This window comes from Canis lupus, chromosome 38 (genome assembly GCF_011100685.1).
Source record: "Canis lupus familiaris isolate Mischka breed German Shepherd chromosome 38, alternate assembly UU_Cfam_GSD_1.0, whole genome shotgun sequence".
Taxonomy (NCBI): domain Eukaryota; kingdom Metazoa; phylum Chordata; class Mammalia; order Carnivora; family Canidae; genus Canis; species Canis lupus.
This window is the reverse complement of record NC_049259.1, coordinates 18,797,921-18,812,481: the sequence shown is the minus strand read 5'-3', so window position 1 is coordinate 18,812,481 and position 14,561 is coordinate 18,797,921. Positions and strand designations below refer to the sequence as shown.

Sequence of the window (14,561 nt, the reverse complement as noted above, 5' to 3'; positions counted from 1 at the left end):
GGGGTCGCACTGGCCCACATTCTCCTGCTACAGCCCTACATCTCCTTTGCGGCTCTTCATTCGACGCAGGTTCAGTTCATGCATGTTTTCTCCCCGCTGGTTGGAATCTCCGCAAGAGGGGGGCCAACAGCTCTTCCTGCTTGCCTCTGGGACCCACAGCGTGGCATATTCTTGGCGCTCAGCAAATACCTGTTGGATGAACTCAATGAACGAACAAGGTGCTAAACGAGGCAAATTGGTCAGCTGCCCACCTACTGAGGGCAGGCTCCACCTTCTCCTGGGCACACGGGGTGCCAGGCTGGGGTCTACAGGTGGAGACTACAGGTAGAGACAGGTGAGTGAAGGCTCTTGCGCTAGGGGTTGAGCCACCCTAGGCTTTTATTTTATTTTTTTCCCCAGAATCAGGCTGTGGCAGCAGTAATCCACAGCTGCTGGAGGAGGAAAGGAATGCTCTCTCAGATCTGCGGTGTCCCTTCCTTGCTGTGGGCGTCCACCCACGCAGGAGCATTGCCCATCTGCCTGTGTCTCCTGGGACAAGATACTAAGACGCCCTGCTATTTGTACAGAGGTTTGCCGCCTACAAAGATCTTTCCTCATTATTTCCACTGAGGTTCATACCAGCCAACCTGGTGTCATTGGCCCCACTTTATAAATGAAGAAACGGCAGCCCAGAGCTTTCCTCAAGGTTGCACATCTAGGGAACTTCAGGACACACACTTTAGGGCCTGGGACCCCCAATCCTCCGTGTCAGCCATGTGCACAGGGGCTGTGTTCTCCAGGAGACCTCCTTTTGAGACTCTCCACTTTCTGTCATTGTGCTAAACAAAGGGACTCGAGGAAATAATGTATTACTGGGTTTTATTCTAGTGGAACTGTGTCAGTTTGTATCCAATTTGGACTGAATGGATTTGCTCTGGAAGGTTCAGGAAGGGAGAGAGATGGGGAGACACTTGGACTTCACTTGCAGTACAGTTAAAAATTTGTCTTTGGGTTTGGAATTGACAAACTCTAATTTCTTCCCATCTTTGATTCATGTCTGGTCAGCTCAAAAGTCTGTCATTCAGAAAAGGCTCAGACTACGGATCCGGGGCATCCCTCTCATCTGAGGCCTGAGGTGACAACAGATGGCTGGAGAAATCGCCCACGACCTGACTGCTTCTCCTTAGGGGACACAGTTCATACTGCGTCTTTGCAATTGGAGTTTTATCTGCAGGCCTTTAAAAAACAAACCAAAAAAAAAAAACAACCAAAAAACCATCCTGACTCTCCCACAATTGTGAGTCAGGCTATATTTAGACCCAGGCTGAGGTTTAAAGAAGTTACGTAAGAAGTGATTATGTCGACCCCAGGGGTGAACCGGGTGAACCAGAGTGTTTTCTCCCTTTTTCTCAAATATGGTGTGAGACTCCCTTGGCCCTGCATCAACCACTCAACCCCAAGGGCAGGCCTGGTGCAGCAGCTGCCACAAGGTGGGCACTCGCTGTGTGCCCAGGACAGGGCTCTGGGCTTTGCCTGTGTCACCTCACTTGACCTCAGCACCTCTGCTGGGGACAAGCACCGCACCTGTGCTGTGGACGAGGCAGCAGAGGCTCAGCAGGGTGAAGTAACCTGCCCAGGGAGGCCACGCTCTTAGCAGGTGGACCACCTGGGATTCAGACCAGTATGTGCCCACTTAGGAGGCTGAAGCTGAAAGAAGAAAGAAAGAAGAAAGAAAGAAAGTAGTAAAGACAAGAAAGGAAATCACTCGGCAGTGACATCTTGGAAGCCACGAGCACAGCCTTCCTTGTGCATGGAAGACAGGCGCCCTCCGAACCCAAACTCCCTCCCAGGTCCTTCACGTGAGCAAAAATATCAATTTCTACTGTGTCTGAATGATCAGAAAATTAGGTGGGGGGTGCTCGTTGTAGCAGGTGGCACTCCTGGGGTCCTCACATCCAGCTTTGCAGCCTTCCTGAGAGGGCCAGGTGCAGGCTGATGCCGAAGGGCAAGTCGCCGTCAGGCAAACAAACCATGGCAGGGAACGGTCTCGGGCTGGGATCTCTGGAAGCTGGAGAGGGAAGCAGGGCCAGCCCGGGCAGGGCTCCCCGGTGGGCTCCTTCCTCCCGCCAGCCTGGCTCCAAAGCCCACCTTTCTCTCCTTCCAGGGCCTCAGCAGGAGGCAGGGCCAGCTTCTAACAGGGTGAGTGAGCCGGGGTGAGGGTAATTGGGTCTTGCAGGTGGAGGAGAGAACACGCACAAGTGAAGCCACACTTTGAGGGTGTCTGTGTGGCCTTGCACTCATATGGTTTCCTTACTTCTTTTCTTCCTAGTGGTAAAAGTCGCCCCTGTGCCACATTTAAGACCACGGAGAGCTTTGGGAGAAGCTTCCGCTCAGCCCCCTCGTGCCAGCTGGGCACCTCCTTTATCCGAGTGACAGCTCTGTCTCCGGCCCCACGATTCTGCTGTGATTTTCAAGCAAATGTTCTTGCAGTGCACACTGCAAACCACTCCGCCTCGGGGGAACTGGACGGTGCTGATGGAATGTTCCCCGGGCCTCCTTCCGCAGCAGTTCATCCTGGCGGGAAGGTGAGGACGCCTCTCTCCTCCGGTTCTGCTGGAGTCACCTCCCCTTCACGCTAAGCTTCGCCATATGCTCACCTCCAGGCCCCTGTTGACAAAATACCCGCATCCCACCACCACCCTCCTGCCCCCAGGTCCCGGCCCCCCACCCCTGGCCCCAAATCAATGACAGCTCATTTGTAAGAGGTTTTTAATTTCATCTTGGTATGCCATTACGAGCGGAGTAAGGATCTCTATTTGTTTTCACTCACATAGTATCTGCTACATTCTCCGACGCATCTCTACCACAGAAGTCTGCAGACTCATACGGCATCTGCATGATTTTCCCTCGCCAGACTGGTTCGGGTTTCTCGGTGGTTTGCATAAATTATAAACATGAGCACAAAAATCACACAACATAGACTCTACCATAAGGGAGCACATTCCCTCTGGCTTTGCAGAGAGTGAAGGGGACCCGGCTCTGCACGCAAGGCCCGAGAGACCCAGGACGTCCTCAGGAGTGAGGCCAAGCCTGCACCGGCCACTCTCGGAGGACTCCAAGCTGACCCCCACCCCTGGCTTCCCCCCCGTCCCCGTCCACTCGTCTGCTTTCCCAGGAGGCATCCTAGCACAGAAGTAGCTGGTCCTAGCACCACGACTGGAGATCAGGGCACAGAAGTGTCCCTGTGTACAATGGCAGCTGGGGCTTCTGCGCTCAAAGTCCGAGAAGCGAGACAGAAGGAAGAACCCTGGGTGTCCACCCCCCCACCCCACCCCCGCCTCGCCGGTCCCTGCTGCCTCTATGAGCTCCAGGAGGCTGTTGAGGGATAGACTTTCTAGAACAGGGGCCAGCAAACATTTTATGAAAAGAGCCAGACGGCATAGGTAGTTAATATTTCAGGCTGTCTGGGCCACAGACACTCTGTCACATATTCCTTTTCTTTCTTTCTTTCTTTCTTTCTTTCTTTCTTTCTTTCTTTCTTTCTTTCTTTCTTTCTTCTTTCTTTCTTTCACAACCCTTTAAAAATATAAAAACCATTCATAGCTGGCCGGCCCTATGACACAGCCCGCAGGCAGCAGTTTGCCAACCCCTGGTCTAGAACAGCACGACGCCCTCCTCCATCCCTGCAGCACCAGCCACCTCCCCATCGCAGGACTCTGGCCCCTGAGCTGCCCTAAGCGGGCACCGCCGGCTGAGGCTTTGCAGGAGGGACCACAGCGGGCAGAGCAAGGCCCTCTGGGCTCACAGTACGGGCAGCCCCCGGTAGCCCCTTTCGCCAAGTGACTGGTCGGGTATTTTAAACAAATATGGGATTTTCGTTTCAGCCCTGCTCATGTGTCCTGGGGGCGAATTAAGCCTCAGCGTCCCCCAGTGAGGTAGGTACATACTATCAGCCTCATCCCACACCTGCAGATGCTGAGTTTAAGAGCAGAACTGGCCGTCCTACTGCTGCCCACAACTACGTGTCAGAGTTTAAAAGGAAGCTGAAGAGTCTAGGCTTTACCTTTTCTAAGAACACGATCAAGGATTTTTTTGTTTTGTTTTGTTTTTTCTGTCCCACCCAAGCCCTGTGATTCAACCCCAAAGAGAGCAAGAATCCACGAAAGAGTACGGTCAGCCACACAGAGCTGCTTTCCAGGCCTCGGTGACACACTCTCGAAAACAGAATTAGCTCAAGCACTCAAAGCTACCGGCCTAGGTGGAGCAGCCCTCTCTGCCCTGCCGACAAGTCTCTCCGAACTAAAAATAAAGTTTATAAAAGTAAATTATCTCATCTTATAACTTAAGTGCATCAAGCATTTCCTTAAATATAGTTCACACTGAAAATAAAGTTACTTTTGCTGTACAGTTGGTGTCTGTTATAATTAGGAATAAACTTTGATGATAAAGCATGGAAGGTTACACACTCACACACACATCTGTCCGTCTGTCTGTCTATGGGTATATGGACGGGTAGACATATGCACCTCTTGACGGGAGCTTCCCCAAAATGGTGGGAAGTTGTTAGGAGTCTCTAGGTACCTAGTTCGCATGAGAATGTCTATATTAAAAGTCCCTGTCCTTAATGATAAACACATCTTCATACCTAAAGCTAAGACTTATCAGAAACATGAAACTATGCGATCCATTATGTATTCAGTCTTTGGAAATGCCGAGCTACACCAGGGCGTTATACAACAGCATCCCCGACCAAACTCCCTCCCCAGCCCACCTCCTCCATGGTCTCCCCATCCTAACGCCGGCCCCGCACGGAATACGGTTGTTCCAAGTGGGAGCCCCGCCACAGAACTCCAGGGAAAGACTCAAGAGGTAAAGTAAGAATTCTGCATGGAGTACAGGTGGTCGATGGGGTTTCCCACTCTGGACTGCAGGGGCCCAGCTTCCGAGGTTGCTAGGAAACAGTCACCCAGGTTACTGAGGGAGGTGTCGTCACTATCCAGGTCATGGAAGAGGGGCTCGGCACCTGTAACAGAGATGAAACGGGTCGTGAGGGTCCCGAAGATGAGACTCCCGTGGGCGCCAGGAAATGCAGCAGGATGCAGCCCCCAGAGGATGTCTCCCAGCGGGCGCTGGGGAGCGGGTGGAGGGAGCCACTGGGGAATGGGAGGGAGGTGGGCCCTATCCACAGAAGGCCTCTCAGGTGCCTGGAGGGCTCGGGTGCAAAGTGCAACCGCTGGAGCCCGTATAAATTAGGACGGGACAAAGGGCCAAATGGTGCCCAGCAGAAGTAAACATCCCAACGTCTAGATGGCGAGTTTGTGGAGTGGGGAGGACGCGGCCCCACTGGCTGGAGAGGCAGGTCCAGGGCTCCTAAGGACTTGGCCCCCTCAAGGGAAGCTCTTGACGGAGGACTAGTAAGAAGGCTAACATCGGTGCTTGGTGCCACCTCCATGGTAACAGGGGTCCCTTCAAACAGCAAGATCAGGGACGCCTGGGTGGCCCAATGGTTGAGCATCTGCCTTCGGCTCAGGGCATGATCCTGGAGTCCCGGGATCGAGTCCCACATCGGGCTCCCTGCAGGGAGCCTGCTTCTCCCTCTGCCTGTGTCTCTGCCTCTCTCTCTGTGTCTCTCATGAATAAATAAATAACATCTTTAAAAAAAAAAAAACAGCAAGATCACACTGAGTGTCTGCTGCCCGCCCCCCAAATGCGTCCTGCAAGGGAAAGATGGTGAGGTGCCCACCCTCGACTAAGTTACACCCTTGTCAGAGAAGACAGACTGTGGAGCAGCCCAGGCACCACGTGACAAGAACCCAGAGCTGCCCTCGTTGTGCCCTGCACACCTTCCACCTGGCCAGACGATTCTACGGATGAATGAGCAAGTGCTCAATGAAGTCCCCGCAGAGGGACTTTGCATCACGCGGAAAGATGGGTCACTTCAACTTTTTTTTTTTTTTTTTAATGAAGGGGAAGAAAAAGCATTTGCTTGACAATACCAGCGAGCTGGGGCATGTGTCTCCGATACCGTTTTGAAGGTTTGCTGAATAAAATAGCTTTATTTTTAGCGATCAGCGTCATCTCGCACAGGTTACACAGAACAGATGCATCGCGGAGGCCACTGACCTCCTGTGTATAGAAATCTAGTGACCTCTCTCTGGCCCTGGACTGAACTTCAGCCCTCCGATCCCGAGCTCGCCCACCCCGTCAGGGTGCCCAGCTGAAGCAGCAGCAGGGCAGGGAGAGGCGGCTAAGCCCTCCCGATGCCCAGCACTTAAGGCAACCCCAGTGTGGGGGTGATGGGAGTGGGCGGGGGGTACTATCCACTTCACAAGTCAGGTCATGTTTCAGGAGTTAATTTAGAATGCCTAAAAAGCATCAGTTCAACTAGAAACTTCGCTTTCTATACTTTTATGTAATTTCTTTCTTCGTGTAACAGTTTGCTTAGTTAAGGCCTTTTGCCCACATCACTGCTGGTACCGCTTACAAGCACGTGGTACCTGGTATGAAATGAAAGGAGGGAAATTTGATCCCAGCAAACAGGTCAACAATGAAAATACAACCTCTTACGTAAAACTAACAAGAATCCTTGACAAGGAGAATAAAAGGAAGTATCACTAATGACCATGCGTGTTGGTCTTTCTTCTGTAGCCGCTTGTTAGATGATTCTAGCAAAATCTTCTGGGCACGTGTTCTACTTGTGGCTTCGGGGGAGCATATGGGAACCACGTGGATGTGTTTGGAAGGGAAGGGGGAACCATGCAAGCAGGTCGTGAGAGGTGCCCGTGGGCCCTGAGTCCATCTTACCATATGGGTGCATGTGGTCTCCCGGCATCTGGGGCGGGGTGAGGCCCTGTCGGAAGGGGTCTGAGCTGTAGACACTCTGCTCGATGGCCAGGAGCTGCTGTGGGGTGGGCAGTGCCGTGTAGGGGTTCATGATCCCTTCCATCCCAGCATTCCCACTGCCATTTGTCTGAGCTATGGGACAAAGTAGACAGATCATTCTTCGTGTGCAGCCCAGGACTCCACGCTGGGACAGAAGGCAACAGCATCTTCTGAACTTCATACCCCCCATGGCCCGGTGTCCCTGTCTAGCACCAGCCTTTGCTATGGCTTCATAAGGAGGAGTGACAGGGGCTGATGCCCATGATACTGTGAGCCCCACTGGAGTGGGACATGCTGAGTCCGCCATCCCACTGTCGCCCCACCATGCACTTCTCCATAGGCCTGCTTGAGCAGCCTGGCAACACCGCAGCCAGCTTCCCTGGAGCCAGCCAGCCAGCAGAGCACAAAGTAGAAACTGCCACACTTTTTGTGACCCCGCCTCAGAAGTCACTCCGTAGGTCATCCCAAGTCAGTGTCCAAAGGGACAACACAAAGGTGTGAACACCAGGTGGTGAGAGGCATGGAGGGCCATCTTGGCCGTGGGACCATGGTGAGATTATTTTCCTTCCTGGCTCTTGGTTTCCTCATTTACGAAATGGTCTGGAACGAGGTGACATCAGTGGCTCCCAGCCTGTGCCCTGCCAAGGGCCATCACGGTCAACCTCAGAGAATAGGGATGAGGGAAGTGCGGTTGAATTTGGAGAGTTTCCTTGAAATATATCATTAAAAGCAAGGCGTTTGATGCTACCCACGGGTTTGGCAGCCACTGGAGGTGATGCATCTAAAGATCCTTCCAGTCTCACCCCTCTGGGAGCCCGTCAATCAAGCTGGGTTTATGACACCGGCCCCACTGACCCTATGGAGCTGATAGAAAGACTCAGTGAGATGGTGTGAATGTGCTTTGGAAGAACTTGCTACAGTTGTGTACAGAATTTTTGAAGAACAGAGGACTCACTGCCTGCCTCCTTATCTTGTGTGGTTCTCCGTTAACTCTCAGAGACTCTACTTTCCACCAGCTTCTGCTTTCTTAAGTCTGCCCTTTCTTAAGTTGCCATTCGAATTCTTCCAAGCCTCAAGCACTCTGAGCTGGTGTTCTCATACTGCCTTGAAGCATTCTTCCCCCTTTGACCATGTGGACCTATGTGGAGTCAACGTGCATGGGTCTTCCTAAAGCCCTCTCTTGTCCGTGACACCCCTCTGAACTTACCAGGGCCATAGGGCTGGTAGGTGTGATTATCCCATCACCAGGGATAGCCTGAGGCACCAGGAGACAGAAAGGCTGGCCCCAGATCAGACAGGTCTGCTGGTGGAGCTGTGGTAGCTTTCAGGTCTCCTGAGCAACTTGCCCCTCCAGCCTTCCCTGGTCCCCATGTCTTTGTTTGACTTCTCTGAGCATCTATCTTGCCACTAAGATACTGTCTGGCTTAGAAGATAAGAAGCCAAGAGAACTCCGGGCTGCAAGAGTCAGATTCTAGAGTGAGCCTAGCCTAGGTATCAAGCACAAGGCAAGGTCCACGTAAGGACAAGGAGTCCTGTCTAGGGGCTGAGAACCAATGTCATGGCCCATGACCTTCAATGTGTGGTCCACAGGCTGGCAGCGGTGGGAGTTTGTTCAAAATGCAGGATCTCACGGTCTACCCAGACTAGAGGAATCAGAATCTGTACTTTACCAAATGTCAAGTCATTTATGTGCATATTGAAGGCTGATAATTCCTGCTTGAGGTACACAGACCCTAGGTCTCAGGGAATCCCACTGGATGGCTTTTGGGGGCACATCCCTTTAAGAATAACACGGTCATAATATAGTTATATATTTGATTTTTTTTTCTTTTTAACGCCCTTGAGCAGCCTCCTGCCCACAACCTATCCCTTCTCACCCTCTTTCCAGTCCTCACACCATCCCTATGAACCACAGCAGCAAATGAAGGTGCATGCAGGAGGGAAGAGTTAGGGCAGCACAGCCTAGCAGAACCCAGATTCAGAGGCATATGCTCTGGTCCTGACTCACCCGCTACTCAGCCTTGCAGAGCCCTCGTCTGCTCATCAGTGAGATGGGGACAAAGTACTGCTCTGCTCCCCTGGTTCAGGAGGGAGGTGTTGTCAGACTTGGGTCAGGTGAGAACACCCTGAACTATAAACATGCCCGACAAGGGAGGGGGATACAGTTTCACTAGCAGTATTTTTACTATTTTATGTTGTTCGGGAAAGGGGTAAGTCACAGTGGTGTCCTGTCAACCAATTTGCCAGGAAGGAGGAGGATCCAGGTGTGTGCTCTTTGGGGCGTCCTGCCAAGTGGGAGCTCTGGAGAAGGTTTGAACCACCTCAGTCAGATCCCTGCTGGAAAAGCCCACCCCCCGCCCCCCGCCTTGGTGCAAATGGGGCTTCACTGATGTGGCCGTTTCCAGAGCCGGGGGAGGGGGGGCGGGGGGGGGGCTAGGCCTGGAGGCTTGCAAGCCTGGCTGCAGGGGCCCCGCTTACCGGAGCTCAGCCTCTGAGTGTTCTGCTGGTCCTGTTGCTGCTGCTGCTGCCGCCGGGCCAGCTTCTTCATCTGACAAGGAGAGGGTTAGAGTCAGGTGACTGGCAGCAGGCTCCTGCCGGGGGTGCAGGACAGGCCTTGTGCGTAAAGCAGGGGGACACTCTCGAGTTCCGACTCAGTGAAGGAACCATGCTGGGGGAGCCAGCCACATGTCCCAAGGCTGGTTCAGGCTCTTCACCTGCAGCCATGGGAAGCCAGCTGGCTGGGAAGCATGAGGCTGCGGGTCTTCACAGGCACAGGAACTTCCTCTCAGCAGCTAAACATCATCGCTTACGTTGTGACAGTTTTAGGTGAAGTGTAAGTGTGGGTGTGGGGACCACAGCCCGGCTTGGATGACAGCAAGGGGTTGCTGACCGGGTGTGACCTGGGATGTGGCAGGAGGCTGCTCCCTGCCCACACCCCCATCTGCTGGCCCTGGGGTCTGAGACGCCTGCCAGGAGACCTGTACCTCTGGGTAGGGAGCTGATCCCCCAGAGCACCCTGTTAACACCAAAACTTCCTGGCAGGAACATTTTAACCCGAGCTTCTCATGCTGTGTTCTGTGGAAGGTCAGGGCTCCGCGAGACCCTAACCAAAACCAGCAAACATTGCTCAGAGCTTCAACCTCCTCTGATTTATGAATCCATTAGGTTACGGGGCCTCATTCAAACCTATGGAAACATGGAGTCTTCTCAGGATGGAGTATGTGTCGTTGGCCCTGCGCTGAAGGATTTGGTTAGGGTGGCGCCGGGCTATCTTAACAATCATGATCAGATAATGAGATGTGAATTTGTCACCCAGTATAGAGCAGGACCCCAGACACATGGGCCATGGGCCACATGCATTTTTAGGGGCAGGAAACCACATGAGTGAAAGACTATGGTGGAGCAACACAGACCTCAGTAGGATCCAGAGAGCAATATGACAATTGGGGTGTACATGGCGGGCACTGAGTCAAGGCATCCATGCCACCCAACATCATAGGATATCACCTCAGTCACATGTGTGCTATGCAGGTTTCTCTTCACAATTTTAAGAGAACGTTGGTAGCTGGGTTTAAAAAGATGAATTAAAGAATCCGCTTTTACCAAAAGACATAGAAAGACATTTATTCTGGCAGATGGCTGGCCAGAGTCATAGTCACGGCCACTAGGAAAATCAAAGCCATCTCACTAGAACAAATGCCCCATCTCTCCCCTTCTGCAGGGCTGACATGACTGTTAATAACAGAATTTTTGAATCATGAGAACTACTCCATCCAACGGGTTCTGGTTAGAGAGCCCATCTGCGAATACTAAGTCCTACTGCTATTATCAGGAAACCAGCCACACAGAGATAGATGACAGTATGAAGTGGATTACCTTAGCTCTCTGGTTCTGGAACCACACCTGGACGACACGGACGCTCAGCCCTGTCTCTGCGGCCAGGGTCTCCCTCACCTTGACAAAACGGAACATTAAAAATAGAGAAACATTGGCATCTCGGGGGGGGGTGGGCAGGACGTTCCCTATGCGGCGCACAGGCAGGCTGTGTCTTATATAGGAGCTGGCTAATGTTTAAGGGCAATGTGATCCCAAACACAAGACCACTGCTTCCCTTCGGGTGGAGAGAGGTCCTTCATCAGGTAAACGAAGAAAGGAATGATTACTTTAGATGTGCATTCCAAGAGGTGTTCCTCAGCTTCTCTGACTCTGGAAACTGGGCCTTCAAATGGTCTTTGAACATCAGCAAAATCTATTACTGTGCTTTAGGAGTCACATCCATGCCTATGGAATAACCTACTTAGGGAGAATGGAGGGGGACAATGACTTTGCAAGACAAATGGCCCTCTCTTGTCCTCTTCTGTCTAAATTCCTTGACCTAAATTTTTGGTTCTGTCCCTCACAGAGCTCTAGGTGACTTTGGGTGTTCCATGAATATTCATCTTCACTGTTACCCTGAGTGAGCCCTACTCAAGGAGAATAAGACCAGAGTGATCTGGAACCTGGCAGAGCAAAGCGGTCAGCTCTGATCAGCACGTGCTCTGTGGCCTTGCAGAGACGGGACGGTCAGGAGCCCCGTGATGAAGAGACGGTTTAAACATCCGCCCTCCACGCGGACACACAGTGAGGGACTGGCAAGGTGGCAGGAAGGGAAGAGGCGAGAAGCACAGCCTTTCTGAGAGCAAGGCTGAGAGGCACTGCCCTCCTGGCTTAGACTCTGGGCTGGACATGAGGTTGAATGCAAAACACGGGAGCAGAGAGCTCACAGGAGGCCTTGGGAAGTGCTCTACCTTTACCACACCACAGGGGCTGAGGACAAGTGAGATGATTAGACGGGATCTCTAAAGCACATCCTTCTGCTAAGCCACTCAAATAGCAGTGTGCCCCGGCCCCACCTCCACCTGCTGAAACCCTATCCATTTTTCAGAGGCCCAGCTCAGAAGCCACCTGTTCCACAAAGCCTTGCCTGACTCCCCAGACAGAAATGACCTTGCCCTTCCCGGCTGTCCCTCTGTTAGGTCCTCAGGGCCTTCTTTCCCTTGTTAGTTATGTGCATATGCATCTCTTCCCCACTAGGCCTGCAGGCTGCCTGGCCAGCAGCACCAGGCACAGGGCCATTCAGAGGCTGGGAGCCTAGTACATGTAGAAAAAGTAATAAATGAAGGATGTGGTCATTTGTCCTTGCATAAGCCTACTTTGGGGCTACTTTACTTCCTCCCAGCACCTCCCCTGGAGCCTAAGGGTGCAAGGGCAGGGAGAGAAGGAGGTCTGCAGGAGGTCACATGTGGTGATGGACTGTACTGCTGGTCAGGTCAGCAAACATCTCCCCCTCTCTCCCTCCCCGGCTCCAACGGGCAGGCCTCCCCCCATGCCTCACACCCAGTGAGCCACATGACTTGCTTTGGCTCGTGGGATATGTGTGGATACGGTATGTGTGATCCAAGGAGAGCCTTTCAGTGGGTTTGCCCAGTATGACTTGGCCCCTTGCCTTCTGCCATCCTCGTGACAACAGCGCGCTCCTTCAGCCCGGAGCCCCGGAGAGGCAGGTGGAACAGGCCTGAACCTGAACCCAGCTGGGCCACAGCCAAGCCACCGCCCAGGAGCAGGAAAGCAATGTTTGCTGGAAGCCACTAAGATTTTATTTGTTATGACAGCAAAAGCTGACTAATACAGATAGAGACATGGGAAAAACAATGCCAACTTAAAAAAATATGTATGTCCCCATGAGTTTCTATTAAAAAAAGTTTTCTTGCTTGTATCGTCTAAGTAACAAGACTGAGCACATGGCAGGTAGTCAATAAATGGCAGGTGCTGCGTAATGGGCACAGCTCTCTGTGGCAGAGACCGCTGACTGTCCCCAATATCCATTTTCTCATTTCTCCTATTGATGATTAAATCCCCAAGCATTAGCAGGGCATGTGGTCACCCAGGATAGACTCGTTTCCCAGCCCCCTTACAGGAAATGCAGTCATGGGATTAAATTCAGGCCACCACGTATGAGTGAAAGTGATACAAAGACGCTTGGGGCATGGCTTGTCCTCTTTCTCCACCATGGCAGCTGGAAAAGATGGTGACACCTTGGTGCCTTAGAACCCTATGACTGATAACAGAGCTCCCTGCTGGTCTTGGATTGCTCATCTCCAGACTGTGACATGAGATGGAAATAAATCCATACCTCATCAGGTTCGCAGCAGCCCCATCTGTAACAGCCCCAAACTGGGAACACCCTGAACACCCATCCACAGGTGACAAATGGACAAATTGTGGCACATCCATACAGCGGGATTCCATTCAGCCACGAAAATGAATGAACCAAGACATCAGCGAGTCCCCAAATCACTACTCCAGGTGGAATAAGCTAGACCCAAAGTAAATAAATATATTTCTACAAACCACTATATTTTTTACTATTCTTGTTATAGCATCTGAGTCTAGACCCTAACTGGCACCTGCTGCTGCTGTTCCTGCTGTTGCTCTCCACGAATTGAGCAAGCAGCCACGTGAAATGGCTATGCAAGCACAAAAGCATAGGGAGATCCTATTATTTCCCTGGCCATGGCGCCAGTGCTCCGGAGTCTCCAAGAAGGCTCGGGGCCACCTGCACAGACTATCTGAACAGCTCCCTCACTGCCCTGACCCCCGGGTGCATCCATCAACACTCCGGAGGAGCACAGAGTACACGCAAACAAGGGGGGGCCCATCCCCTTTCCTCCCTTCCTCCCCCCTGTACCTTTCTGCACGGCTTAGAGGACACTTCAAATGAGGCCTTGAACGCTCTCCTCTGTTGGGTTGTCAAGATGGTTCTGGGACGTTTGGGGCGCTTATGGTCCTTGCCATCTTCAGCAGCTCCTTTCCCTGCCCCATGCGCTGACTTACAAAGACTTTCTTCATCATCACTTTTGCCTAAAGGAAGCAGAAAACAGTATGTTACATTCTTTAAAGCCACTTCCTAGAGCTACAGGTTATTCTAGAACAAGGCACTGGGGTCCGTGTCCTCAGGATGGCTTCACATGTGAGTGCAGGAACCTGTGTGGGATTGACTTGAAAGCCTCCATCCAGGAAGGTGCAAAGGAAAATATTTCTAAAATCCAGGGACAGCAACCAGAAAGTCTACCATTACGGCTCAGAATTTTCTCCCAGGATGGTGTCCTTGATGCAAAGTTACTAACTGCATGGCCTGGGGCAAGTTACTTACCTCTCTCTGACTCAGTGTCTTTCCCTGGGACATTAGGGATCCCACTTCATCAGGACTGTTGCAAGGATTAAGCAAATTTACCAATAATGTGCTCAAAACGCTACTTGGCATATAATAAATGCCCAAGAAGCACTGGTTATTAATGTTATTTTTTAAAGATTTTATTTATTTATTTGTATTTTTTTAATCAGAGGTCGATTTTATTTATTTATTCATGAAGAGACACAGGCAGAAGGAGAAGCAGGCTCCTGCGGGCGGTGCAATGTGGGACTCGATCCCAGAACCCCAGGATCACGACCTGGACCGAAGGCAGACGCTCAACCATTGAGCCACCCAGGTGCCCCAGTGTTATTTCTTAGAGGTCACTTTTTTCAAGTCTAGGCCTGGAGAAGTTTTCCATAACTACCTAGACACTGTGCCCGAAATTCTAGTCACTGCCAGGGGCTAGAAAATATTACTGTTTAAAAGGCCATAACGATCCAGCATTAGATTACCTGTAGGGACCAGT

At 51.8% G+C, this 14,561-nt stretch overlaps 1 protein-coding gene across 1 annotated transcript in view; it reads right to left on the bottom strand.

Moving 5' to 3' along the window:
• Nucleotides 1–3,327: 3,327 nt before the first annotated feature.
• LMX1A (LIM homeobox transcription factor 1 alpha) overlaps nt 3,328–14,561 on the bottom strand; it is a 152,203-nt gene continuing 140,969 nt past the window's right edge. Inside the window, exons 4-8 of the mRNA XM_038586227.1 lie at nt 13,589–13,761; nt 10,738–10,815; nt 9,340–9,409; nt 6,784–6,954; nt 3,328–5,002 (exon numbers count right to left, since the gene is read on the bottom strand). Of these exons, the coding sequence (XP_038442155.1) occupies nt 4,842–5,002; nt 6,784–6,954; nt 9,340–9,409; nt 10,738–10,815; nt 13,589–13,761 (653 nt within the window). The 3' untranslated portion in view covers nt 3,328–4,841. The remainder of the gene's footprint in view (nt 5,003–6,783; nt 6,955–9,339; nt 9,410–10,737; nt 10,816–13,588; nt 13,762–14,561) is intronic.